Source organism: Squalius cephalus (genome assembly GCF_949319135.1).
Source record: "Squalius cephalus genome assembly, chromosome: 17".
Taxonomy (NCBI): Eukaryota; Metazoa; Chordata; class Actinopteri; order Cypriniformes; family Leuciscidae; genus Squalius; species Squalius cephalus.
In genome coordinates, this window is record NC_137138.1 from 36481405 (window position 1) to 36508787 (window position 27383).

The window sequence follows — 27383 nt, forward strand, 5'->3', positions numbered from 1 at the left end:
ACCTGTGTGTAAGTTGTGTGTAAGCTGTGTGTAACCTGTGTGTAACCTGTGTGTAACCTGTGTGTAACCTGTGTGTAACCTGTGTGTAAGTTGTGTGTAACCTGTGTGTAAGTTGTGTGTAAGTTGTGTGTAACCTGTGTGTAAGTTGTGTGTAACCTGTGTGTAAGTTGTGTGTAACCTGTGTGTAACCTGTGTGTAAGTTGTGTGTAAGTTGTGTGTAACCTGAAGGGGGTGGATTGGAATCCACTGCTGCTTCAATGTATATGTAATGAGTGATTATAATCAAGGTATTAATCAATACTTTTCCTTATAAATATCAAATTAGTTGAATGACTTCTCTGGAGATTTTACTTTGTTATAGATGTTACCAGTGTGATTGCGGAAATGTTCTTTTCATATATTCTTTAATGTCTGTATTTGATATTTGAATGCAGTAACAGTGCTTGCCTATTTATCCCAGCTTCCAGAAATGAAATAGGGACTGGTTTTGTGTTTGAGAAAGGTCTTCAACATGTTAAAACACATAGGGGTCATTAAAGTCTATAGTTTAAGGGACCATTTGTCATTTAAAGCCTATACTTTCCATTTAGAATAAATTGTCCTGTCCTGAGAGAAAGAACTTGTTATCTTGATGTTTTGAGACGAGACTCCTGTTTATAGTTAGAGCCTGGCCATATTCAACCTTGGAAAAGATGTGTATTGGGTGTGTGTGTTAGTCTTCTTGCTTACAGGTTAAGGAACCACTGGCATTATTGGAGATTGACTGAGTTGTTGTTCGGGACATGATGGCACCCAGCAACCCAAATCTGCGACCTGGAAGGTCACGACGTGCCTAACTTCAGGGTCTGAGTGTCAGCAGCATAATCTATGACGAATCTATGCCTATCAGGCGAAGCGTGCTCTGGGGGGGCCCCGATGGGCATTGTTGGTGTAGCAACACCCCAGCAGGGTACGTCCCTGGATTGAAGGTCCAGGGCGCCGCAAACCTACTCCATCTCTTCCATCTCAGATAGGGGATCCCCGAATTTAGTGAATTAGGCAGTTAGGGATACTAACAAAATAGGGTTGTTTGCCAGGGATGCATCAGGAATGATCCCAAGAGAAAAATAAAAGTTGTGACCCAAATTGGCGTGGACCAGTATATGTAACTGTCATGTTGGAGTATACTTTGCAGTTTCATCACGCAGAAGCCAAGCTGTGTTGTTCAAAGATCGCCGCCTCCATTTCTGCAACAACTTCAGGTGAGTTTGAACTGTGACTAAGATATGGCAGACAAATTGAGTAACTTGATCAATAACCTGAACAGTCCTGAAACAAATAGTTAGACAGAAGAGAGCAAACGCTGTAAGCAGCTGTGCTCTGAAGCTCTGACTTCAAAGAAATGTGAAATTAATAAGAAAATGGGTAGTCAGGGTTTTGATTCTGTTTGGAAATTTAAACAACAACTTGACTGGCTAAACAAAGAAAGAAACTGAAAATGTTTAATTTTTAGCCTTGTATTGCTTACGATGATTACAATAAGCAAGTAAATGTAATTGTGGGTCGGGAAAAAATTTCCTTGGACAAATGTGATTCAAGTTTAAACAGAAACATTGTGAAAACCCCTTAGAATATGTTGAGTGATTTTCTGTGCAGCTTATGAAAATTAATGTGCTGCCAATGATAATGATGAAGATTATGATTCGGCTATTGTGATTGAATCCGCCACTGGTGGACTGTAAAAGAATACAGAGAACTGCTTATCAGTGGCTCTGTTTACATTCCTGATTGGGACACACTGCTTCAAGGGTGTGCAGTAAGTTGGAGCACTTTGCAAGCTCAATGATCAAACTATAGGCAAGGTGTCTGTTGCTGTAGTTGAGGCTGATACACAAACCCACCAGATGACAGAGAGGGTTTTAATTATGGTCAGCAGGGCCATTTAGCCCGTAATTGTAAATGGCCACTCATAAAGTGAGAAAAAAAAAAATGTGAAAGTAACAGAAATTTCTAGTATTAATGTGGGTTTGAAAGTATATCAGTGTTTAAATGACGATATCAAAGTTTTCGTCTAAGAAAGAATAAGAGATAAAACTAAAACAAGGCCAAAAGACTTAAGGGAATCCTTTTGAAGGAAAGATCTATAATAATATTTTTCATAAGTGAATTGATGAATACAGGTTGATGTAAAATTACAGATAATGACTAAAAATATGAGTTGCAAAATACATAAAAGTAACTAAAGGGATGATTGTGTGTTAATGAAACACTTAGAAAAAGTTTAGATTACATTGAGAGACTAGTCACATAAATGATTTACAATGATAACTTCAAAAGATGCATCACAAGCGGAGAGTGCTAGCCTCCTCAAAGTTAGTGTGAATCCTAATTGCAGATTGATAAACTGCTAGAAAAGAAAACATTGAAGTAATTGAGAACTTGACAACTAAAATTAAGATGAAATGTCATCAAATAAGCAGTATTACTGGATTAACAGTTGCTAAATGTAAAATGTGTAGAAAGACGTGGAGGTTGACCATGAAAGAACTAAGAGCTGATGTTTTGCTTTAAAAAGATAAGCGTGTGATTGGCTGAAACTGTTTGCTTATCTGAATCTGGTGTGTGCTGTGTCTGAAACGGCCAGCGCGACAGAGACACAATCTGAGTGGAAATTTATAATGTCTAAATTCCCTGATGTAGGCAAAAGACAAATATAAAATAAGGTTGTTTGAAAACACATGTAAATTCTGGCAAACATATTAAGTTGGGCTAGAATCAAAAGAAAGTAAAATGAAACTATGTTAAAAGTAGATGAGAGTGCAGAGTACCAGTCCTGAATGCTTCAGAGTCTCTCTCTCATTCAATGTCAGTTAAAAGCTGTTATCTGAGCCTGTGTCATAAGTGATAATAAGCTAATAATTTATAGTGAAGCACAGTGATTCAGTTTAAAAATCAGACATGGAGATGTTAAAAGAAATCATGCTACAAGGCAGTTCAGATTTCATACATTTAAAGGGAAATTTGTAAATGTTTTAAAAGTAAAACGATAGAAGTGACGTTTTTGACTAGTTTAATTCAGGGCCTGTAACTTCTTTGTCTCATTTTAGTCTCCACCATGAAACAGGGCCGATGGCTCCGGCTACAGATGTAACAGTACACTGAATAGACGGTTGTGATAACTAAATTCACTGAGTATAAGCTCAGTATTGCGATTTTGCTGATTTGAAGATGTTTAAAATATTTAAGTGATTAAATACTGTTGTTATTAACCTGTCTCCCTGTGTTAACACCATTAGGCAGTCCAGAGTGCTCTGGTGACTCTTGAGTGTGCCTTTCCTAAGCTCCAGAACTGATTATGTTGAAGAAAATGGTCAAAGATTCTGTTATGGGGAAGAGCGGTTACCAGTGTGCACGAAGTGATATCACTCAAAGACGGGTAAGATTCTCTAGGGCCAGAGGTCAACCTAAGACAGAGGGTCACGCCGACACTGGGTATCTGCAGAATGGCGGTGTTTTATGTGAGTTGGGTATGAGAGTGGCGCTGATTGACTGAGTGGCCACCAGCATCAGCAGATCATTGAGAGGCCAGATGGGCTGTGAGGAGTTACGGCATGTCTGACCCAGAAAATGTGAGTTCCTCTATATACCACTTGCAAGAAACCGCATTCATTGTATGGCTTGTTTTTCATTATGACAAGTGTTTGCAACCATGCCAGGGGACAACACCCTGATGAAGATTATAGATAAAGAGCTGATGGGAATGGGCTTTCAAGAGCCAGCTGAGACCGTGAGGTGATTGTCATTATTTGTTGTGGAGACAGTAACAAAACTTAATTTATATCAGGAACATGATGCTGGTTGCCTTATGGGCAAGGGAAAATATTATAGAAGTTGATATTGAAATAATAAGTCTTTAAGATGGTTTTAACTCCTGAAGGTCGTTAGACATGGTGGTGGCTAAAGATGAAGACAGCTTGTGATGAGTCAAGAGAAATTTCTGGATAACAAAGGGTTAGGTGAATTGAGTATTTAAACTAAAGATAACCTTAGAAATGCTCATAGCATAATGTATTTTAGATTGTTGTAATGGTACTAATTTGAGTTAAACATTTGTATTTTAACATTTGTGAACTATTAAGGGTTCTAGACTATGATTCATTTAGTTACAGTCTAAGGAGGCTGTTGAAAAGATTATTTGTGAGAGTGACTCTGAATGGAGGCAGGGATGGTGCTCTGTCTGTCTTTCTGTTATCGGCCTGCTAAAGCAAGCTGAAGCAAAATAATGATAATGAACCAAAACAACCCAGCTGACTTTTCTAAAATCAAATGAATACTGAACAGACGTGATTTGAAACTGGTTAAGAGACTATGTAAAATTAGGTAAAATCGAAAGAAAAATGTGAAGTAAATATTTTTAGAGTTTAATATTAAAAGCGAATATTTAAAATGAGCATTTAACATGTGTCTAGAATGAGTGCGTGTGATGGTGACTGCACTTCATATCTTGTATGTGTTAGTTTGTGTACTATTATTTCCTGATTTTGTGAATATTTTGTCATTAACCTCTGGAATGAGTGTTTTATCATTACAGATGGGTTAAGTAACGACAAACTTTAAAGAAGCTGATAATTCTGAGTCAATCTGATGAAAAGACGATACAGAACATTGGACGAGCTTTAATTGGATTGGTTTTCCAGCTCTGTCTGTTACTGGTAATTATGACTACTTTTGTCATTTATGATGTTCTGAATGTTCTGATCTGAATTACTCTCTGGATTAGTATTTGTGTAAATTGGAATTGTGAAGTTGAAGATTGTCATCCATTATGGGGTAAAAACTCTTGTCTAAATTCAACTGAGGGTCTAAATTTAAATAAGACACCTAGGTATGGGATCATAATGGTAAACGTAAAAATAATAGACTTGATGGCATAGAGACAAAGTGACACATTGGCAAAGTCACTATCCAAATTATCCAGAGAGAGCGCCCTCATTTTTATGAAAGGCCGGTGGGCGAACAAAGGAGGAGTGGATATAACTTCTAAAAAGTTTTATTTCTCAATCCATTAAATGGATGAATGACATTAGATGTCTAAGAAAACTACAATTTAGGTAATAAAGGTTAAAGAAGAAAGCAGCTATATGGCTGTCTTAAGGGTTGAGATTCGAGTAACATAATATTTTGGTTTGCGAAAAACAGTAAATATAAGTGAGACTGAGACAATACTGATAATATTTTTTGGGGATTTTCAGACTAACCATTTGATAGAGGAATACTGTGAGAAGTAGTTATAATGGAAAATAAAGTTAAAATTAATGTTATGAAAACAAGGTTATTGAAGAATTAATAAAATACCATTATTTCCCTAAAGAGGGAACTTTAAGTGTCACTAGGCTGACAGTGAAAAACAAAAAGGGTTGTTGACGTGTGTGTGGGGATTGTAAGAAAACAATGTAAATATAGTAGGAAAAATGTATGTTATGAAAATAAAATTTCTGATAGAATTTATGGAACTATTTATGAACACCTGTTAAGTCAAATTAAGTTGAAATGATATGAAAAGTGAGTTTCAGATAAAAAAAAATAAGGCATTGAGTATGATTAACAGGGATTGACGTGTTATAAAGATGAGGAATGAACAAAAGTTTTATTAAGCAGAATGGCACAATTCTATATTTTAGTGGTAAAATAATGATTGAAATGATGATGTGAGTTTGTTTTATTTTATTTCTATTTTTGAAAAAAAAAAAAAAAAGAGTACAAGATGTTACATGCTGTGACTGTAAACTGAAGGATGAATTCAGTAGAAACTTAAAGTACTTGGATTATTATGGGTCTTAATTATTATTTATTAGTATTAGGTTTTTATTTTGTTGTTTATTTTCAGTTTGACAACCATTGTGTTTTGAACCTAAAGGGTCTATAATGGGGGTAGTGAAAAGAATGGATTAACTATCTTTCTTAGTTTATTATAAAAGGAATTGGAAATTATAGTTTTATGAACATATCCTGGTATTTATGATTATAGACCATGTCTGTATTTAGGATCTGAGTAGTGACTGCGGGTCTAGCCCATGCTAGGAATACAGCAACAGTGCTTGCTTATTTAGCCCGGCTTCCAGAGAATAAATACGTACTTGTTTTGTATCAGTTAGTGGATGATAATACCAAATTCGCCAAGATGAATTACAGCTGTGTAAGACATGTAAAGACAGCTATGTCCAAAGGTTCTGGAGATCAATTATATATATGTGCTATGTGGGATATTATATTCATGTTAAGTCCTTGAAGTAAAAATATATTGTCTGTTTTATAAGAAAAAAAAATTACCCTGATAGAGGAGCATGGGTCAGAAACCAAACATTTTGAAGCAGCCTTTATGGAAAGACCAGATGTGGTGTTTAGGACCCCACATTGGTCTAAAACGGGGGACTGAAGGGGGTGGATTGGAATCCACTGCTGCTTCAATGTATATGTAATGAGTGATTATAATCAAGGTATTAATCAATACTTTTCCTTATAAATATCAAATTAGTTGAATGACTTCTCTGGAGATTTTACTTTGTTATAGATGTTACCAGTGTGATTGCGGAAATGTTCTTTTCATATATTCTTTAATGTCTGTATTTGATATTTGAATGCAGTAACAGTGCTTGCCTATTTATCCCAGCTTCCAGAAATGAAATAGGGACTGGTTTTGTGTTTGAGAAAGGTCTTCAACATGTTAAAACACATAGGGGTCATTAAAGTCTATAGTTTAAGGGACCATTTGTCATTTAAAGCCTATACTTTCCATTTAGAATAAATTGTCCTGTCCTGAGAGAAAGAACTTGTTATCTTGATGTTTTGAGACGAGACTCCTGTTTATAGTTAGAGCCTGGCCATATTCAACCTTGGAAAAGATGTGTATTGGGTGTGTGTGTTAGTCTTCTTGCTTACAGGTTAAGGAACCACTGGCATTATTGGAGATTGACTGAGTTGTTGTTCGGGACATGATGGCACCCAGCAACCCAAATCTGCGACCTGGAAGGTCACGACGTGCCTAACTTCAGGGTCTGAGTGTCAGCAGCATAATCTATGGAGATATGCTTCTGTCTATCTGTATATGTGTGGAAAATTACTATGTTTATCAATTTCTTAGCCAATGAGAATCATTCAACCTGTAAGCAATGACGTAGCTTAGACCTTGGAAATGGTATAACTGCTGTGATCTTTGTAACTGTAAGCGGGGGCGGCCTACGAACTCCTGTGTGAGTCTTGAAGCTGAACTTCTGTTGATGAAACTGCAAACTATCTTCAGTAAATTTTTCTTCTATTTTTTTATAATTCTGACTCCGGGTCTTCTTTCAAACATCTGGTCCTTGGGTCCTAAACTGTTAACCCCTAACAAACCTGTGTGTAAGTTGTGTGCAACCTGTGTGTAACCTGTGTGTAAGTTGTGTGTAACCTGTGTGTAAGTTGTGTGTAACCTGTGTGTAACCTGTGTGTAAGTTGTGTGTAACCTGTGTGTAAGTTGTATGTAAGTTGTGTGTAACCTGTGTGTAAGTTGTGTGTAACCTGTGTGTAACCTGTGTGTAACCTGTGTGTAACCTGTGTGTAACCTGTGTGTAAGTTGTGTGTAACCTGTGTGTAACCTGTGTGTAAGTTGTGTGTAACCTGTGTGTAAGTTGTGTGTAACCTGTGTGTAAGTTGTGTGTAACCTGTGTGTAAGTTGTGTGTAACCTGTGTGTAAGTTGTGTGTAACCTGTGTGTAACCTGTGTGTAACCTGTGTGTAACCTGTGTGTAAGTTGTGTGTAAGTTGTGTAACCTGTGTGTAACCTGTGTGTAACCTGTGTGTAACCTGTGTGTAAGTTGTGTGTAACCTGTGTGTAACCTGTGTGTAACCTGTGTGTAAGTTGTGTGTAACCTGTGTGTAAGTTGTGTGTAACCTGTGTGTAAGTTGTGTGTAAGTTGTGTAACCTGTGTGTAACCTGTGTGTAAGTTGTGTGTAACCTGTGTGTAACCTGTGTGTAACCTGTGTGTAAGTTGTGTGTAACCTGTGTGTAACCTGTGTGTAAGTTGTGTGTAAGTTGTGTGTAACCTGTGTGTAAGTTGTGTGTAACCTGTGTGTAACCTGTGTGTAAGTTGTGTGTAAGTGAAGGATGTACCAGGCGTATGAGCTCCTCCTTGATGAGGCGTGTGATCTCTGCTTTGGCCTTCTGCACGGCCAGCTCGTTCGCACCTGTAAACACACACACACACACACACACACAAACACACACACACACACACACACACACACACACACACACACACACACACACACACAGGTTTAGTCACTCGTCAGCAGAGCGCTCAGGTGTGTGTGAGGCGACACGTACTCTCGATAGCCAGGTAGATCTTGCGCTCGCCCTCTTTGGGCTCTTTGCCCGGGGGGAAGTACGTTCCTCGTATGGTGATGGCGGCCTCTGAGTACTCTCCGATCCGCTGGAGCGCTTCCTTCGACGTGACCTTCCACCGCGCCGTCTGTGGAGACAGAGATCAGTGTTTAACACACACACACACACACACACACACACACACACACACAGGAATCAGGCACAGAGCAGCTCAGAGATCCACTGGTTGGCGATCACACGTTGATCTGATTGGTTACAAGGTAGTTTGTGACGTCAGAAACACCAGCGATTTCAAAGCGTGTTTTTGAGACTGTCTTTGGTTCACTGCAGTTTTAAGGTGGAAATACTCAGCAATGCTGTCGACTTATGAACTTACACATGGTTTGTCTTAAAGCACATTAAAAACACCACATAGACACATAAACAACATTAAAAGCTGGATTTACACCACAGGGGGACTTTAATAATCTACCATAACTTGTCAGCAGGGTTATTAGGCTGCTGTCCCTTTAAGACCTGAGGCACAGATCCATTATACTGACACACGTGCGTTTTCTTCCTCAACTGTTTACCTTCACCATACCATCTTCTCCCGCTTATCCGGGGCCGGGTCGCGGGGGCAGCAGTCTAAGCAGAGATGCCCAGACTACCCTCTCCCTAGACACTTCTTCCAGCTCTTCCGGGGGGACACCGAGGCGTTCCCAGGCCAGCCGGGAGACATAGTCTCTCCAGCGTGTCCTAGGTCTTCCCCGGGGTCTCCTCCCAGTGGGACGCGCCCGGAACACCTTCCCAGGAAGGCGTCCAGGAGGCATCCAGAACAGATGCCCGAGCCACCTCAGCTGACCCCTCTCGATGTGGAGGAGCAGCGGCTCTACTCTGAGCTCCTCCCGAGTGACTGAGCTTCTCACCCTATCTCTAAGGGATCGCCCAGCCACCCTGCGGAGAAAGCTCATTTCGGCCGCCTGTATCCGGGATCTTGTCCTTTCGGTCATGACCCACAGCTCATGACCATAGGTGAGAGTAGGAACGTAGATTGACCGGTAAATCGAGATCTCCGTCTTGCGGCTCAGCTCTTTCTTCACCACGACAGACCGGTACATTGACCGCATTACTGCAGAAGCTGCACCGATCCGTCTGTCAATCTCCCGTTCCATCCTTCCCTCACTCGTGGACAAAACCCCAAGATACTTAAACTCCTCCACTTGAGGCAGGAACTCTCCACCAAACTGAAGTGGGCAAACCACCCTTTTCCGACTGAGAACCATGGCCTCGGATTTGGAGGTTCTGATTCTCATCCCAGCCGCTTCACACTCGAATGAAAAACCGTCCCAGTGCATGCTGAATGTCCTGGTCTGATGGGGCCAGCACGACAACATCCACAAAGACCAGAGACGAGATCGTGTGGTCCCCAAACCTGACCCCCTCCGGCCCCTGGCTGCGCCTAGAAATTCTGTCCATAAAAATTACGAACAGAACCGGCGACAAAGGGCAGCCCTGCCGGAGTCCAACACGCACCGGAAACGAGTCTGACTTACTGCCGACAATGCGAACCAAGCTCCTGCTCCGGTCGTACAGGGACCGGACAGCCCTTAGCAGGGGCGGCTCTAGGGCTGGGCTAAGGGGGCTTAACCCCCTGAGGTCGGCTATCGCGCCGGCGCGATGGGCTCGTTTTTTTCCGTATGAGTGCAAAAATAAAAATAAAATAAAAATATTAATTTTTATCTTATATGCTTGTGTTATACATCAATCGATCCTGTTTAGTGTGTATTTTTTTTTTGTATGCTCATAATAAAAACAAAGTGTTGTGCTTTTCGCCAAATAAAGAAAAATAAACATGATGCGAGTTCTGCCTACTCTCCGTCAGTGAAGTCAATTCTGAAACGCGTCCGAAAATGAACTGTAACTCAGCGAATAGTCAAACAGGCATACAGACACACAGGCATGAAGCTTGAATTCTCTTCTTTCAAATGAAGTAATTTTTATAAAAAACAAATATTCACAGTTTATATAATATGTATGTAAAGAGAGAGATTTCAGTCGTTCTCATCTCAGCTAATTAAGTTTTAATGTGACTCCGCCTACGGAGACCGCGCTATTCAAACGCAAATGTGAGGCGATCCATACAAACCTGTGAAACGCCCACATCCGCTGGATAAGGCCGGTGAAACACTGGATGCGTGGCGTAAGCGTCTCAGCTGCGTGGCGTGTCCGTTTTTATTTCGGCTCCCATCCATGTTAACAGTTTAGAGTTTGCACACTGCCTGTGTGAGACGCGCGTCTCAGGCGCGGCACGAGCCGCGTGGAAAACGCGTGCATTCTAGAAATAGAACCGACGCCTATTTTTCACGCGACACGCAAGCGTCTTGGAAGCGTTTCCATGCAAAATTGAATAGGAAAATCTGTTTATTTGTCATTTTGACACGAATACATATTAATAAATGTCCTTTTGATGTTTAAAAGTGTCTAGGTTTTGACATAAATGCAAATATAAATGTAATTTTACAAAATATGATCGATTTTCAAATACTGCTGTATTGAATGAACAGCTTTTAGCAAACTCTATTGCTATACTGAGATGAGGAATATATACTGTATGTGTTTTGTCAAAAATAAAGTCATCAACTAACTAATGAATCCTTTACTTTGAAATACGTATGATAAAATGTATACTTTAGTTTTGAAAGACGTTGACTAGTTTTGAAAAGATTATAAAGTATGTATGTGCATGCATATATATATGTGTGTGTGTATATATGAAGAGTTCAGATGCAAAAGCCTCTAAATGCCATCTGAAATTTTCTCCTAGAATGATCATTTTTATGAAGCTTGTATATTTAAGTTAGCTATAGGTGACACGTCACCTGAATGAATGGCTCATTAAGTATGCAGGGACGTAGTCTCACCAGGTGTGAACTACTACATATGCATGATGCTGTTGGAGCGTTTACGCCCCATCCGCATATTGGCTTTACAAACTAAAAGCGTTTCACAAAACTAAAATCAATGTATCGTTTTTTTGTGGATGATTAGGCAGGATGATTTTCATATCATTTTGAAGAAAAAACACTAGGCGATGAAATCCATTAGTCAAAAGTCTTATTGCCACATATTTAGTATGTGTTTTGTGGCCTTATTTCAGAAACTTTAATTTTTAGTTTTTTCGATAACCATGCATAAACATTATTCTCTCAAAAATGAAAACATGTACATACATGTGGCTCACATATTATGGAAGTCCTGTTTGTGCTATATAGAGTGAATTTACACCTTTGCCATTAATATGTTTATAAGCAACTGAAAAAAGCACAAATGTCAGGGCATGTCAGAACATCTCAAGGACCTCAAAAACACCCCAGACCCCAGAGGGTTAAGCCCCGAATGTTTTTAGTAAAGCCCCGAATATTTTGTTAAATTGTCTTTCTCATAGAGCAAAACAATTAATCAGAAAAACAAATGTGAATAAGATTACAGCGGCCGCGATTACCTAATCATGAACAGTGCATATTACAGTTTTATTTATATTTTTCCCTTTGCATTAAAGGAACTTACGACGTGCTTTTGCAGCGTTGAGCATTTAGCCAATCACAGACATGTCTGTTGAACACATCGGCCAATCAGAGGCGTTTAAATGAGTCGCTGAGCTGAAGATGTGTTTTGCGCGAGCTCACTGAGTTCACGTTCGCAAACCTGTCATTATTATTGCCAATAAACTTAAGATGCAAATAAGAGATTCACTTGATATTCTTGATGCTGCTCTGATGCACTACATTACACAACGCTCTGTTTGTTGTTAGGAAGACTAAAAGTTCAGCGGTCTAGCTCATCAATGTCAAAATGATTAAAGAAGTGAACGAATGCCTGGTAAAATGTAAGTAGATAAAAAAAAATAAAAATTTTTTAAAAGTTTTAATATAAAAATATACGTTTTACAATAGAAATGTTCAACTACCGACAGTATCCGGTAGGGGTGTAACGGTACACAAAAATCACGGTTCGGTACGTACCTCGGTTTTAAAGTCACGGTTCGGTTTATTTTCGGTACAGTAAGGGAAAGAAATGCAAACATTAAACTGCAGGTTGTTTATTACTATAAACTTTTTTTAACAAGTTGTTTACACTTTTTTAAACACTTTTTAATAAAATATAATAAAATAGATATAAAATAAAAAAAGAATAAGAAATAAAATACTGCTGCAAAGTTCTCCACTAAATAAAATACTCTCAGTCTCAAACCAATATCACATAATAAGATATAATGAAAAATATAAATAAATAACTATGATTACAGTGCAGGAACAGAAAATAGCCCTATATTAAAATAATATTAAACAAATATATTAATGTATTATTATTTTTCAATAATCAATCAACAATCAATTTACGATTTTTTTTCCACTTTTTTAATAATTATCAAAATAAAATATAGTCCAAAGCTATAGTACAAAGCTATTATTACCAGAGCATGTGATCAGAGCAGGTCATTTTACCATTGTTGCCAGCATGACTATACCAGCTCAGCAAACAGAAATCTAAGTTACTACTGAGAAATTTCACCTTATTTGAGCGGACTTTGCTTTTCCAGTGCGTGATCGGTACATGATTGGAGTGTTTGGGCCGTTAACGACAGAGCAGAACGCGCAGCGCAAACACTGACTCGAACATTGAGCAGAGAGCGCAGCGGGCCGACACACACACACACACACACACACACACACACACACACGCGCGCGCGCACGCCACGGAACGGAGAGTGCGGCGGCGCACACGAAGCGGAAAAGCTTTTTTTCGCCCTGCAGTCTATTTCATTGTTACAGTGACGACGGGTAAAACACGGGTAAAACCAGAGAATGTCTAATAGGAAAAAAACTTTAGAATCAGCTGCAGGGCGGGATTTGCGCTGAACGCGGAGACTTCCGCCACTTAATATGTTCGTGTGGAAACACGAAAATGTACCTATGTTCCGCACACAAAATATTGCATTCAGTCATTCGGTACACACGTGCACCGAACCGAAAGCCCTGTACCGAAACGGTTCGGTACGAATACACGTACCGTTACACCCCTAGTATCCGGTGACGCAAATTACTCAACCTTTTTAATTTATTTATAAAATTTTGCCTTTTTGAATTGAAAATATGCTATAATTTCCTTCATTTAGAGAGAATGCATGTATAATTAAAAATAAAATATTATTTGCAAATAGTTACAATTATTTCACTAATACAACTTTCTTTTTCTTTATTCCCTTAAATCACTTTAATAATTAATTCCTTTAAATAAAAATACCCAATTTTAGTTTGGGCTGAATCCCCGAATATCCAGTGACCTTAGAACCGCCCTTGGCCCTTAGCAAAGGACCCCGGACCCCATACTCCCGGAGCACCCTCCACAGGACGCCGCGAGGGACACAGCCGAATGCCTTCTCCAAATCCACAAAGCACATGTGGACTGGTTGGGCGAACTCCCATGAGCCCTCCAGCACCCTGGAGAGGGTATAGAGCTGGTCCAGTGTTCCACGACCGGGACGAAAACCACACGGTTCCTCCTGAATCCGAGGTTCTACTATCGGCCGTATTCTCCTCTCCAGTACCCTGGCATAGACTCTCCCAGGGAGGCTGAGAAGTGTGATCCCCCTATAGTTGGAGCACACCCTCCGGTCCCCCTTCTTAAAAAGAGGGACCACCACCCCGGTCTGCCATCCCAGAGGCACTGTCCCCGACCGCCACGCGATGTTGCAGAGGTGTGTCAGCCAAGACAGCCCCACAACATCCAGAGACTTGAGGTACTCAGGGCGGATCTCATCCACACCCGGTGCCTTAACTACCTCTGTGACTTCAGCTTGGGTGATGGATGAGTCCGCCTCTGAGCCCTCAGCCTCTGCTTCCTCAATGGAAGACGTGTCGGTGGGATTGAGGAGATCCTCGAAGTATTCCTTCCACCCTCCGATGACATCCCCAGTCGAGGTCAACAGCTGCCCACCTCCACTGTAAACGGTGTTGGAACCAGTGTCCCCTCCTTGAACTGCCACCTGACCGTGGTGGAGGGGTTTGTGTACCCGAATGACCCTAGGAGCTATGTTGTCCGGGGCTATATGCCCCTGGTAGGGTCTCCCAAGGCAAACAGGTCCTAGGCAACGGGTCAGGCTAAGAGCGATTCAAAAACCCTTTGTGATGGATTTAACTTCGAAGACTGTGACGTCGCCCGGCATGGCGCAACCAGGGCCCCGCCCTGGAGCCAGGCCCGGGGTTGGGGCTCGTATGCGAGCGCCTGCTGGCCGGGCCTCCCCCCACGGGTTCTGGCCGGGCTCAGCCCGAAGGAGCGATGTGGGGCCGCCCTCCCGTGGGCTCACCACCTGCAGGAGGGACCGTAAGGGGCCGGTGCTGAGAGGATCGGGCGGCAGTCGAAGGCAGGGGCCTCGACGACCCAGTTTACCTTCACTTAAAACAAAACTGTCAGTGCCAAGACATTGGCATTTTGACAATTTTTTGTTTGTATTTGACTGTTCAATTGCAATAAGCAGCGGAGAAGACCTCACTTTAGTTCTGAGAGGGGACTTTACATGTGCGCATGAAATCTGCAGGAATGAGTAAAATTATGTGCAATTCCACGGCGACATCCAAACCTTAAAACACCAGCAATATTCAACAATATTCACCCTGAGCACATGACACGAGTGAGTAAAGGGAAGCGGGTTTGTGTCCAACTCTCTGTGGGAAACGAGTACTGGAAGCGATATGTCTTGAAAAGTCTATATTTTTGACTCTACACTGCACAGTTTATTACTCCGATGCCGTTTGAAAGGCCTGGGACTGAAGGGTGTGTGTACTGAAGGGTGTGTGTACTGTAGTGTGACGTCACCTGGGGGAAGTCGTTGATCTCCAGCTCCTCCTCGTATCTCTTGACGGTCTCGCTGTTGTCGTTGGCCTGCCGCTCCTCCTCCAGCTTCTCCACCGGCGTGTAGTTGAGTTTAGCGTTGATCTTCTCCGCCTGCTGCTCCGCGATGGTCTTAGCGGAGACCGAGGGCGCGATCATCGTCCCGCCGCGCAGGATAGCGTTCGTGGCCTGCTGCATCACGTCCTGAGGCCACACACACACACACACACACACACACACACACACACACACACACACACACAGTTCAGTGTCACGAATACGAGAAGATAGGAGAAGAGCATCCAGAGTTCCCCTTTCAAACAGAGACTGTAGAAAACTAGCGCATTCGCGTCCTCTTGTGCAGATGCAGTTGTAATGTTACGTTTATCTAGGAGATCTGATTATTAATCTCGCAGGATGTGTCATAGAACGGGCTTCAGTTTACTGGAGATCATATACTCTTCAGCTTTACCTCAAGCAGCTTTTGCTTTTAGGAGTTTCTTTCTCCATGACGTTGATGCATCTTGATCTAGCTGTATTATTTTTTTCTAGCCATACGTTCATGTTTTCATGTCATTTTTATGTCAACATTAATTTCGTAACTGTCTTAGTAAATTTTCATGACACAGAAGCCCCACCCCACACAAGCCCTGCTCCGGACATGCCCCGCCCACACACATGCCCCGCCCACACACAAGCCCCGCCCACACACATGCCCCGCCCACACACAAGCCCTGCCCTGGACATGCCCTACCCACACACAAGCCCCACCCCACACAAGCCCTGCTCCGGACATGCCCCGCCCACACACATGCCCCGCCCACACACAAGCCCCGCCCTGGACATGCCCTATCCACACACAAGCCCCGCCCCTGAGTACTTGTCTTTCGAGACCCTTCAATGATCTAAATGAGAAACTGTCAGAAATGCGCATCCCTGATATGACATCACACTGCCAGACCAGCAGCACACAGGCGTTATCTGAATATCTCTGTATTACTAAATGATCTGTAACTAAATGAAAAGAAGTTTCATTTACAGCTTCTGTTACAGAAAATATGCTTTGTGTAATTCCTGAAAGGATGTGTGTGTGTGTGTGTGTGTGTCACCTGTGCCTCGGCGCCCAGGTTCTTCTGCACCTGTATCCTGAGCGCCAGCTTCTTGGCCATCTCCAGCTTCTGGATGTTCCCGGCGGAGGGAGCGCTGGGGCCGGACACCGAGCTCACGGAGCCGCTCACCCCCACAGCCGGAGCGCCGGAGGAGCCCGGGGCCGAGAAGTCCTTCACCCGCTTCTTAGAGTTGAACATGCTCTCGATCTGCTCGTCGATCTGAGGACACACACAGCAGGCGTCAGGCCCTGAGCACTGAGAGTGTGTGTGTGTGTGTGTTTCAGATGAACACCACTGGTCGTGTGTGTGTGTGTGTCTGTCTGTGTGTTTCAGATGAACACCACTGGTCGTGTGTGTGTGTGTGTGTGTGTGTGTGTTTCAGATGAACACCACTGGTCGTGTGTGTGTGTGTGTCTGTCTGTGTGTTTCAGATGAACACCACTGGTCGTGTGTGTGTGTGTGTGTGTGTGTGTGTTTCAGATGAACACCACTGGTCGTGTGTGTGTGTGTGTGTGATGTTGCTGGACTCACGTCGAGAGCCGCGTCGTCATCATCAGAGTCGTGGAGGCCGAGCGCCGCTTTCTGCAGCTTCTTCCTCTCGTTGGCCAGCGCGTGCTCCGTCTCGTCGAACTTGAAGCCCTTCCCGGAGAAGCCACTGCTGCTCCTGATGCTCTTGCCCTCCTGCGGGAACACACACACATGTGAACGACCACACACACACACACACACACACATGTGAACGACCGCGGACACTACAGGCACAGTCAGATCTGTTTTGCTTCTATAATTGGTCTGGTCTAGACTAGTGGAATGAAAACATTCATTTTTACAGTGTCCTTGTTACACACTACATTAACTAACCACAGTAATAACAGTAAATTATACATAATTACATGCAGCTGACCCTAAACCAAACCCTAACCCTACAGTAAGTGCCTATATGTGCATTTTTTTTATATTTTTTTTTTTTTATTTGCATTTAACATAAGATTTCAGAAAATGTGTAATACAGAGTGAGATGTGTTCATGTACAGTGTACCCCAACACAATAATGACTATAAATGATGTTTTGTGGGGCGATTTCTCAGCTAATATTGATGTGCGATTTATTTGATCAATTAAAAGGCACATCATGTAATTGTAAACATTAATCACATGACAGAGTGTGATGAATCGTCTGGGGAAAGCATGTATAATATCTAGTGTGAGTGTGTGTGAGTGTGTGTGTGAGTGAGTGTGTGTGTGTGTGTGTGTGTGTGTGTGAGGAGGGTCTCTCACGGCCTTCTGCTGCTCCTTGAAGCCGGTCCACAGCTGCTCGAGCTCGGGAGGCACGGGTGTGGAGGACAGCTCCAGGGCTTTCAGGATATCTCCCGAGTACCGCACCTGGTCTGCAGTGATGAAGGTGTACGCGTAACCCTGCAACAGACACACACACACGCACACGTCAGGCACACGTCAGGCACACGTCAGGCACACGTCAGGCACACGTCTCTCCCGCCTGTGCGGAGCCGCTGGCGCTCACCTTGTTGCCGGCTCTCCCGGTGCGGCCGGCGCGGTGCACGTAGTCCTCGTAGTGGTTGGGGCAGTTGTAGTTGACCACCAGGATGAGGTGCTTGACGTCGAGGCCGCGAGCGGCGACTGAGGTGGCCACCAGCAGACGGCACGCCCCGTTCTTGAAGTCGTTGATGATGCTGTCCCTGTCGTACTGGTCAATGCCTGGGTAACCACACAGTCGAGTCTTCATTTATACAGCGCTTTAACAGTATAGACTGATCAGCTTTACAGTGATAACAGGAGATTACAGTAACAGAGAGTGTTCAGGCTTTACAGCAGATCTAGAATACAGTTATTGCCCAGATAAAGTTAGTTTGACTGATTCACTTCCGTCGCAGAGATCATTAGTGATTAACCTGTTCATCCGCACAACAGTGTTTGGTGCTCGAGAACACAAACCCTGAAACAGGATCCAAGGTGCAAGCATTAACATGTTTTGAAAACGCTGACAGCGCACACATGCGTATCACGTGTTGAGTCTACAGGTGTGCGTGTTTGAAGATATATGTGCGCAGGCGTGTGTCTTTCTTCACAAATTGACCTCAACAAATTACTGGTCTGGCCTTAAAAATACAGCATTTGTTTTGCTTCCGCGCATCAGCGTGAACTGGAGCCATCTTGACACCGCTGTGTCTGTACAGAGGAGAAGGGAAGGGAATAGCAGCAATGATGCCTCGCTCTCTCAACTCATCCCAGCATGCTGTTCTCATTAACATCACTCAGCTGTAGAGATGGTGTGTTTGATATCACTGACGAAATGGTAACACTTTACAATACTGTTCCATTAGTTGATGAACTAAGAAGGAACCGTTGTTTTTTATGAACTAAATTGAACAAAGATGAATGAATACTGTAGAGATTGGCTGCGTTTACATGCACAACTTTTGTTTCAGTCGCACTGAATTCATTCCGACTGATGAATCTGAACGTAGTGTTTACATGAACGCTAAACATGTGATCGGGTTGTGTGTGTGTTTATATGTCACAAGCTTCAAATCGGGATAGAATTTTTGACATAATATACAGAGTTTCCCGCTGTCTGCGCATAATAACTATTCTCCTACATTGCTGTTTAAAACAAATAAAGAACCAGACTTAATATGCATCCATTTCTGGTCATAATTTGGAGATAATGATCATATGAACCGTAAATATGCCCAAACCCAGTGGTGTGTGTGAGCATCTGAAGTAGAGCTGGAGGACCGCTGTCCTGCTCCACACACACACGCAGAAGAGGAGGATCATAGGAGGACGAGACACTCGTTTATACCACACTTTATTCAGCCGGAGAACAGCTCGTTCAGCGCGCCACACGTCATTACGCTATTACTACATCATTATAATGGAATAAACCCCTTACACTCGGATCGAGATGTCATTGGGATCGAGCTCAACCGGCTCGATTAAGGTGTTTTACATGAAGGCTTTCAGTGCGATTGAGCCGCCGATGCGATGACTAAGGGATTATCTGGCTGCATGTAAGGGTGTATGTGAGTGGTGACCTCTGACCTCCGTGCAGGGACATGCAGGGGTACGAGGCCTTCATCAGGTCCTTCAGGAGGCCGTCGGCGTGCTCCTGCTTGTCCACGAAGATGATGACCGAGCCCTTCTCCTGATAGTGACCCAGAATCTCCAGAAGCTTCAGGAACTTCTTCTCCTCCTCGATGACGATCTGTCGAACACACAGAGTTTCTCACGGACACACACACACACAGATGCTGTCACAGGATCCTTTATACCCATAACTCCCAGCTAGTGTGAGGCAGGACTCACCACGTGCTGCTCGACGTCCGAGCACACCACGCTCCGGCCGCCCACCTGCACCTCGATGGGCTTGGACAGGATCCTGCGCGCCAGCGCCTCCATCGAGCGCGGGAAGGTGGCGGAGAACATCACGGTCTGGCGGTCCGGCCTCACGTTATCCACGATACGCATCACCTGAAACACCACACACCCAGATCACTGATGCAGCCGTCACCTCAGGCCCTGTGCGCATGACTGACACTGCAGAACCCACTCGAGGTCATACAGAGCAAAGCACTCTGGGGGTTTAGGACACAGAAGCGCTAGGCCTGGGTATCTGCAGGGTTTTTACAATATAATTTAAGACTTTTTAAGACCTATTCACATAAAATGAACACCATATGAGCGGAAGTATTGCTGAAACATGTCATTAAAATACTATCCGAAATACAAAATTCTATTTTTTATTGAAAAACCTTTATAAAAAAATCGAATGTAATTTTTATATTTAAATACATTTAAGTTTAGTATTTCTGCATTTCAGACACAGAGAAATGCACTCACTGCTCTTGAGTGAATAACTTCTGTAGCTTTAATAAATCTCAGTGTGTATTCTAATGAAGACTGCACTTTTATTTTACATTTGATTACCTCATTCAATTTCTGCAGTATTTATTACTTAAAACTCAGAACTCATTTAATTTGTATCTTTGTTCTATTGGGATTATTTGTCCTATTGTTTCTTTTGTTCTTATTTTCCACTGACTGTTTACTTGTGTTCAATAGTTGCTTGAGAATATTTTACTTCAGTTAACCTAGTATTAGTTTTTGTGGTATCAAAACTGGGATTGAGAACAGTAAACATTAGACATGCGATTTCTTTATTTAGTGCAGTGTAACCTAGTCAGAAATAAGACCAGAAACCGTGCACAGACGACACCTTAACCCAGGCTGGTGGTGTTAGTCTGAGGGGAAGTGGAAACACAAGCATGAGCCGTTGTACACACCAACATGTTCTCAGCATTCAGAACCAGTCGAGATAGACGTTAGCCTGATACTTCACTAAACGGCCAATTTCACATGCGTTCTGTGTATTTCTAAAATAGAAAATACTGTATTTGTATTTAAATATTTTTTTTTCTGCATAGTATTTGGCATTTTACTTTGATCCATTTCAACTGAGGTTCTTTTATATTTTTATTTTAATAACATTTTCATGTATTTATGCTCATCTCGGTCTACGGTAACATATTAAACTGTAGAATTACTGTAAAATACACAATTTAAACAACTGTACATTGGATAAAAAGTATATGCATATATAAGGGCTGTCACGATTCCTCGATTAAATTAAACTTTAAAACACCCTTGACGACTGCAATTTATCCTCGTCAATTCACCAGAAAAATACTGCAAATAAAAGGTGCCGCATTACTGACATGAATCCATAAACCGCATTATTAGACCTCTCTAAGGCTGCACAATATATTAAAAACCGTTTAAAATATGGCATAGTGCTCAATAGAGTTCAATAAAACCACATGATTACTTGCTATTGATAATCTATTTGAGCCAATTATTATTGCCTCGTTATTATATTTTAAGTATTTTAAGTCATTTTGAAACGCAATTGTTCACTTGGGTCTATATTTATTACCACAAAAAAAAGAAACGCTTCGATTACCAAAATAATCGTTAGTGACAGCTCGAACACACACACACACACACACGCAGCTCCGGAGTGACTGACCTGCGGCTCGAAGCCCATGTCGAACATGCGGTCGGCTTCGTCCATCACCACATACGTGACCCTGCGCAGGTTCGTCACGCGACCTGAAGCACAACATTCAGCAGATCAACACACTGCAGTGCACAGCAACATTAGCATCCGCTCAGAGCTAACACGGCTAACACACACTACGGCCACAGTACTCCTGTAGACAAGAGTGTGCCAGCGGATGGAGACGCGTACCGTCTCAGGGCCAGGGGAACCTGTAAACTCAAGAGCCACATCACACATTAACTGAGGAGCCGCTCAGACGAGCACCTGTGAGGAAGCAGATTACAGATTACCTCGCATGTGTGGAAGCCAGACACACACACACACACACACACACACACACACACACACACACACACACACACACACACACACACACACAGCTCTGGGTGTGGCCGCACTGCATTCTGGGGGTTTGGAGATCTGCCTACCTGTGGCTGACACTCATGCCCTCCTCAAGTAGATGAGGACTGCTCAGGTTCAGTGCGCCACATTCAGCAGCACTCGCGACCCACGCTTGAGCTCTCAGGCCGGTGACAGACACACATTAATGAAGAATATTACGGTTCTCGGATGGACATTTACTGAGTAATCCACTGTTCTGTAGAGGCGGGTAATAATGGCTTTAGAAAGATGGCAGCATCACTGTATGTTTAAACAGAGATCGGTTTATTAGTGAAATCTGTTGACTTTATCAATCTCTGTGGCATTATATGCTAACGGTGACTTACTGAGTTATTCTCCCTGGGTTTGCAAGCCTGTAACTCATGAAGTCTTGAAGTAATCAGGGACTCACAGTATATCCGCCAGCTTATCCGTATCAGCCGATATATGCTCATCTCTAATGTCTTCGGTATCAGCTCACTAAGAATATCCGATGTATTAACGCTGATGAATAATATTTCCTCCAGCGGAGACTCTTCAGATGCGCACTGATCAACATGATGGACTTTCATCTTTTTAAGTATGATTGGAATCACTTCAAGAAAGGACAACACAGTTCAGTGCAACAAGTGCAGCGCAAGTCTGTCATATCGGCTACACAAGCATATAATCAGATCTTTATAACTGTGTGCTTTAATGGGGAGACTTTTGTCAGGCTCTCAATTACATAAAAATGTGCATTTACATTTATCAGCCAGTAAATCGGCTTTCAAATATACAGAATAATGGGTTATCGGAAGTTGATATTATTATAGATTCTGGCTTTACCCAGACTCCTCTTCTGGTGTGCTTGTGTTCAAGGCCCCCAGAGATATCGGGATCTTAATGAGTGACGGACGTTAGTGGACATGTGCCAAACACACTGAACTGGTGCTGAGCCCAGAACAATCCTCTGAGCAGCGCACACACACACACACACACACACACACACACACACACACACACACACACACTCACCGCTGTTGGCTCCTAACATGTCGATCATCCGGCCGGGAGTGCAGACGATGATTTCTGCTCCTCGCTTCAACTCTGCGATCTGAGGACACAGCACTGAGTTAGAGTGTGTGTCAGTGACAGGTGTGTGTAGAGTGTGTAGTGTAGTGTGAACACACACCTGCTCGCTGATGCCCGTGCCGCCATACACACACACCACACGCAGACCCAGAGACTTGGAGAACTTCTTGCACTCTTTGGTGATCTGGAGAGCCAGCTCTCGAGTGGGGGTCATGATGACCGCTGTGTGTGTGTGTGTGTGTGTGTGTGTGTGTGTGAGAGAGAGAGAGAGAGAGAGGGGTTTACGGTTAGGACAGGTTTAGAAACAGTACAGTAAGAGCATCAGATCACATGACTACTGTGAGTGTTAGCACCAGTGCTGGGCGGTGAGACCAAACGTTTATATTACGGTATTCCTCTAAATGATCCCGGTTTCACAGTATATGACAGCATTTTATTTTTTCACGCATGACTGTGTTCACCACACTTCTCCTGACAGAGAGGACATACTGCAGAGGACTGACCCAGAATGCCCTGTTTTACTGTCATGAGCTCACAAACGCTGCTTTATCAGGACAGATGAATTGAAAATAGCATCTAGACTTCTCTAAAGACAGTCCGTTCATATACAACACTGCGCCGCGCGTGACTGAAGGGGCAGTGCTCGTGTTTATTCAGCGAAGTCAGAGCCGTGTGGAGAATCTGTGTGTGGCGGCAGTGCTGATACTGGGAACTACTGTACGGAAACACTGTCATATGATCAGCTACAGGTGAACCTCTCCATCTCCCCCGTCAGGCTGGAGGAGTGAGCCAGCTCTCAGATATAATCTAACACGTCCTCATGTGTGTTCTGTGTGTCCTGGAGATGACGGAGAGTCTGACGGGGCTGAACAACATGAGGGCGAGTGATCGAGAGTCTGACGGGGCTGAACAACATGAGGGCGAGTGATCGAGAGTCTGACGGGGCTGATCAACACGAGGGCGAGTGATCGAGAGTCTGACGGGGCTGATCAACACGAGGGCGAGTGATCGAGAGTCTGACGGGGCTGATCAACACGAGGGCGAGTGATCGAGAGACTGACGGGGCTGAACAACACGAGGGCGAGTGATCGAGAGTCTGACGGGGCTGATCAACACGAGGGCGAGTGATCGAGAGTCTGACGGGGCTGATCAACACGAGGGCGAGTGATCGAGAGTCTGACGGGGCTGATCAACACGAGGGCGAGTGATCGAGAGTCTGACGGGGCTGAACAACATGAGGGCGAGTGATCGAGAGTCTGACGGGGCTGATCAACACGAGGGCGAGTGATCGAGAGTCTGACGGGGCTGATCAACATGAGGGCGAGTGATCGAGAGTCTGACGGGGCTGATCAACATGAGGGCGAGTGATCGAGAGTCTGACGGGGCTGATCAACATGAGGGCGAGTGATCGAGAGACTGACGGGGCTGATCAACACGAGGGCGAGTGATCGAGAGTCTGACGGGGCTGATCAACACGAGGGCGAGTGATCGAGAGTCTGACGGGGCTGAACAACATGAGGGCGAGTGATCGAGAGTCTGACGGGGCTGATCAACACGAGGGCGAGTGATCGAGAGTCTGACGGGGCTGATCAACATGAGGGCGAGTGATCGAGAGTCTGACGGGGCTGATCAACATGAGGGCGAGTGATCGAGAGTCTGACGGGGCTGATCAACATGAGGGCGAGTGATCGAGAGACTGACGGGGCTGATCAACATGAGGGCGAGTGATCGAGAGTCTGACGGGGCTGATCAACACGAGGGCGAGTGATCGAGAGTCTGACGGGGCTGATCAACACGAGGGCGAGTGATCGAGAGTCTGACGGGGCTGAACAACATGAGGGCGAGTGATCGAGAGTCTGACGGGGCTGATCAACATGAGGGCGAGTGATCGAGAGTCTGACGGGGCTGATCAACATGAGGGCGAGTGATCGAGAGTCTGACGGGGCTGATCAACACGAGGGCGAGTGATCGAGAGTCTGACGGGGCTGAACAACACGAGGGCGAGTGATCGAGAGACTGACGGGGCTGATCAACACGAGGGCGAGTGATCGAGAGTCTGACGGGGCTGAACAACATGAGGGCGAGTGATCGAGAGTCTGACGGGGCTGATCAACATGAGGGCGAGTGATCGAGAGTCTGACGGGGCTGATCAACACGAGGGCGAGTGATCGAGAGTCTGACGGGGCTGAACAACACGAGGGCGAGTGATCGAGAGACTGACGGGGCTGATCAACACGAGGGCGAGTGATCGAGAGTCTGACGGGGCTGATCAACATGAGGGCGAGTGATCGAGAGTCTGACGGGGCTGATCAACATGAGGGCGAGTGATCGAGAGTCTGACGGGGCTGATCAACATGAGGGCGAGTGATCGAGAGTCTGACGGGGCTGATCAACATGAGGGCGAGTGATCGAGAGTCTGACGGGGCTGATCAACATGAGGGCGAGTGATCGAGAGTCTGACGGGGCTGATCAACATGAGGGCGAGTGATCGAGAGTCTGACGGGGCTGATCAACACGAGGGCGAGTGATCGAGAGTCTGACGGGGCTGATCAACACGAGGGCGAGTGATCGAGAGTCTGATGGGGCTGATCAACATGAGGGCGAGTGATCGAGAGTCTGATGGGGCTGAACAACATGAGAGTGATTACTGGGAGTTCTGCTGTGGGGGCCGAACCCTTTAAAGCACACACACACGTATATTAAACATGAATATCATAACAAAGATAAACACTGGTCTTCGGTGTGAGTCGGTGTACGCCCAGCACTAGTGATCAGTGTGTGTGTGTGTGTGTGAGTGACGCACAGATGGGCCCCTCCCCCTCCCCCAGCGCCCGCTGGTCCAGGATGTGCCGGAACATGGGCAGGAGGAAGGCGATGGTCTTGCCGCTGCCGGTCTTGGCGATGCCGATGAGGTCTCGGCCCGACATGATGGCCGGGATGGCCTGGGCCTGGATCGGGGTCGGCTTCTCGTAGCTGTGCCTGGGTGTACAGAGGAGTCACATGATTGGGTGTACAGAGGAGTCACATGATTGGGTGTACAGACAGTGCCGTCACAGGTGGGGTGCGAGGCCCTGTGCGAACTTGAAATGCGAGGCCCTGCTCTTTGATGTGGATGCTCAATTGCGCATGAATAACGGTGGACGTAGCTATTCTAGTTCTATTGCGCGCATAATCTCGCTGCAATAGGTTTTTATCAAGTAGTAGAATAATACAGCATAATCATGCACATGGTCTCACCTATGACTTTTTGATATTTATTTCAGAGGGAAAAAAATCAACTGTGCAACGAGTGGCTTTACATCAAGTCAGCTCGATAATTTTCGTGTGAATGCATAGATCCGCCTAATTAAACAACGTATATTAATGGTCCAGTGGTAGAACTTTCGCCAAGCGTTTCAGAGGTTTTAGGTTCTAAACTGAATTCGTATAGTTTTTTTTTTCGAATGTTTTTTTTTCTCATCAAAACCGATTATGTTCATCAGTGGTTGTATATCAAGCGGGGACACATTTGTGTGCATTATGTTTTGTGAGTAACCGCAACGGATTGAAGCGTGCGTCGAGTGAAGACAGTGCGGCGTGTGCGCGAGCCACACGAGAAAACACTGTATCCGCGCCACTGATCGCAGCGGCAACGAGCACTTTGATCACTTGATTTAAAAAACAACATTTCAGCGCTAGATCGTCTCTTATTTAAAAAACGAACGATATGAATGCTCTGCCAGTTAACTGGAGATGTTTTATTTATTTGTAGAATTGTTACATTCGTGCCGCGAGATGTTTTAAAAAGTGGTGGGGACAAAAAAACAAAAAACATTTATTTTTTTCAAGAAAACAAAAACAAAAAAGTAGGATTGCGAGGCCCCCTAGTGGCGCGAGGCCCTGTGCGATTGCACAGTTCGCACAGCCTATGCGACGGCTTTGTGTACAGAGGAGTCACATGATGCCTGTGTTACGAGGTACGAGTGTGTTTGGCTTCCGCTTTCACTCACAGCTCTACACACTCGCTCCACTAACAGAGTTTCTAAAGGAACATTTTTTAAAGACCTTTTTAAGACCAAGAACAGAAAACTTTGAGAATGAATCGAAGGGAACACACACAGTCAAAGCTAAATTCATTCAGACTCCTTCAACATTTCTCACATCATCAGTTTATTCGCTATAGTTTAGAGAATGGTAGTAAAATATGAGCAGAACTCAGCTGATATTTGACTGGTTTTGTCCGTCCTTCTGTTAGACTGTCTCACACATGAATTATGTTGAATATCTGTCAGCTGTTAAATTTAACTACACAATTAGATAATACCAGTTCAGCTCAACCAATCACCAAGCAATGCTTCATTGTGTTCAGTCTGTGTGTGAAAAGAGCATTAGCAATTAAAGACAACACACTTCAGCAAAACATGATCAGCTCAAAGTGTCTGAATCATTATTGGTCCATAATCTTTATGAATGTCACTGGCTGTAACTCACTGGATGAAGAGTGTTTGGGTGTAACATGTCTCAGTTAC

At 43.9% G+C, this 27383-nt stretch overlaps 1 protein-coding gene across 2 annotated transcripts in view; it reads right to left on the reverse strand.

Annotated features, from left to right (window-relative positions):
- The window catches only part of ddx46 (DEAD (Asp-Glu-Ala-Asp) box polypeptide 46), a 55879-nt gene that overhangs the window by 5086 nt on the left and 23410 nt on the right, over window positions 1–27383 (reverse strand). For both annotated transcript variants that reach the window (XM_079846758.1, XM_079846757.1), the window contains 13 exons: window positions 25679–25854; window positions 22976–23097; window positions 22819–22897; window positions 21388–21470; window positions 19668–19832; window positions 19404–19566; window positions 17863–18056; window positions 17619–17756; window positions 16872–17021; window positions 16341–16559; window positions 15217–15435; window positions 8341–8485; window positions 8128–8201 (listed from right to left, as the gene is read on the reverse strand). In XM_079846758.1, the coding sequence (XP_079702884.1) occupies window positions 8128–8201; window positions 8341–8485; window positions 15217–15435; window positions 16341–16559; window positions 16872–17021; window positions 17619–17756; window positions 17863–18056; window positions 19404–19566; window positions 19668–19832; window positions 21388–21470; window positions 22819–22897; window positions 22976–23097; window positions 25679–25854 (1927 nt within the window). The remainder of the gene's footprint in view (window positions 1–8127; window positions 8202–8340; window positions 8486–15216; window positions 15436–16340; window positions 16560–16871; window positions 17022–17618; window positions 17757–17862; window positions 18057–19403; window positions 19567–19667; window positions 19833–21387; window positions 21471–22818; window positions 22898–22975; window positions 23098–25678; window positions 25855–27383) is intronic.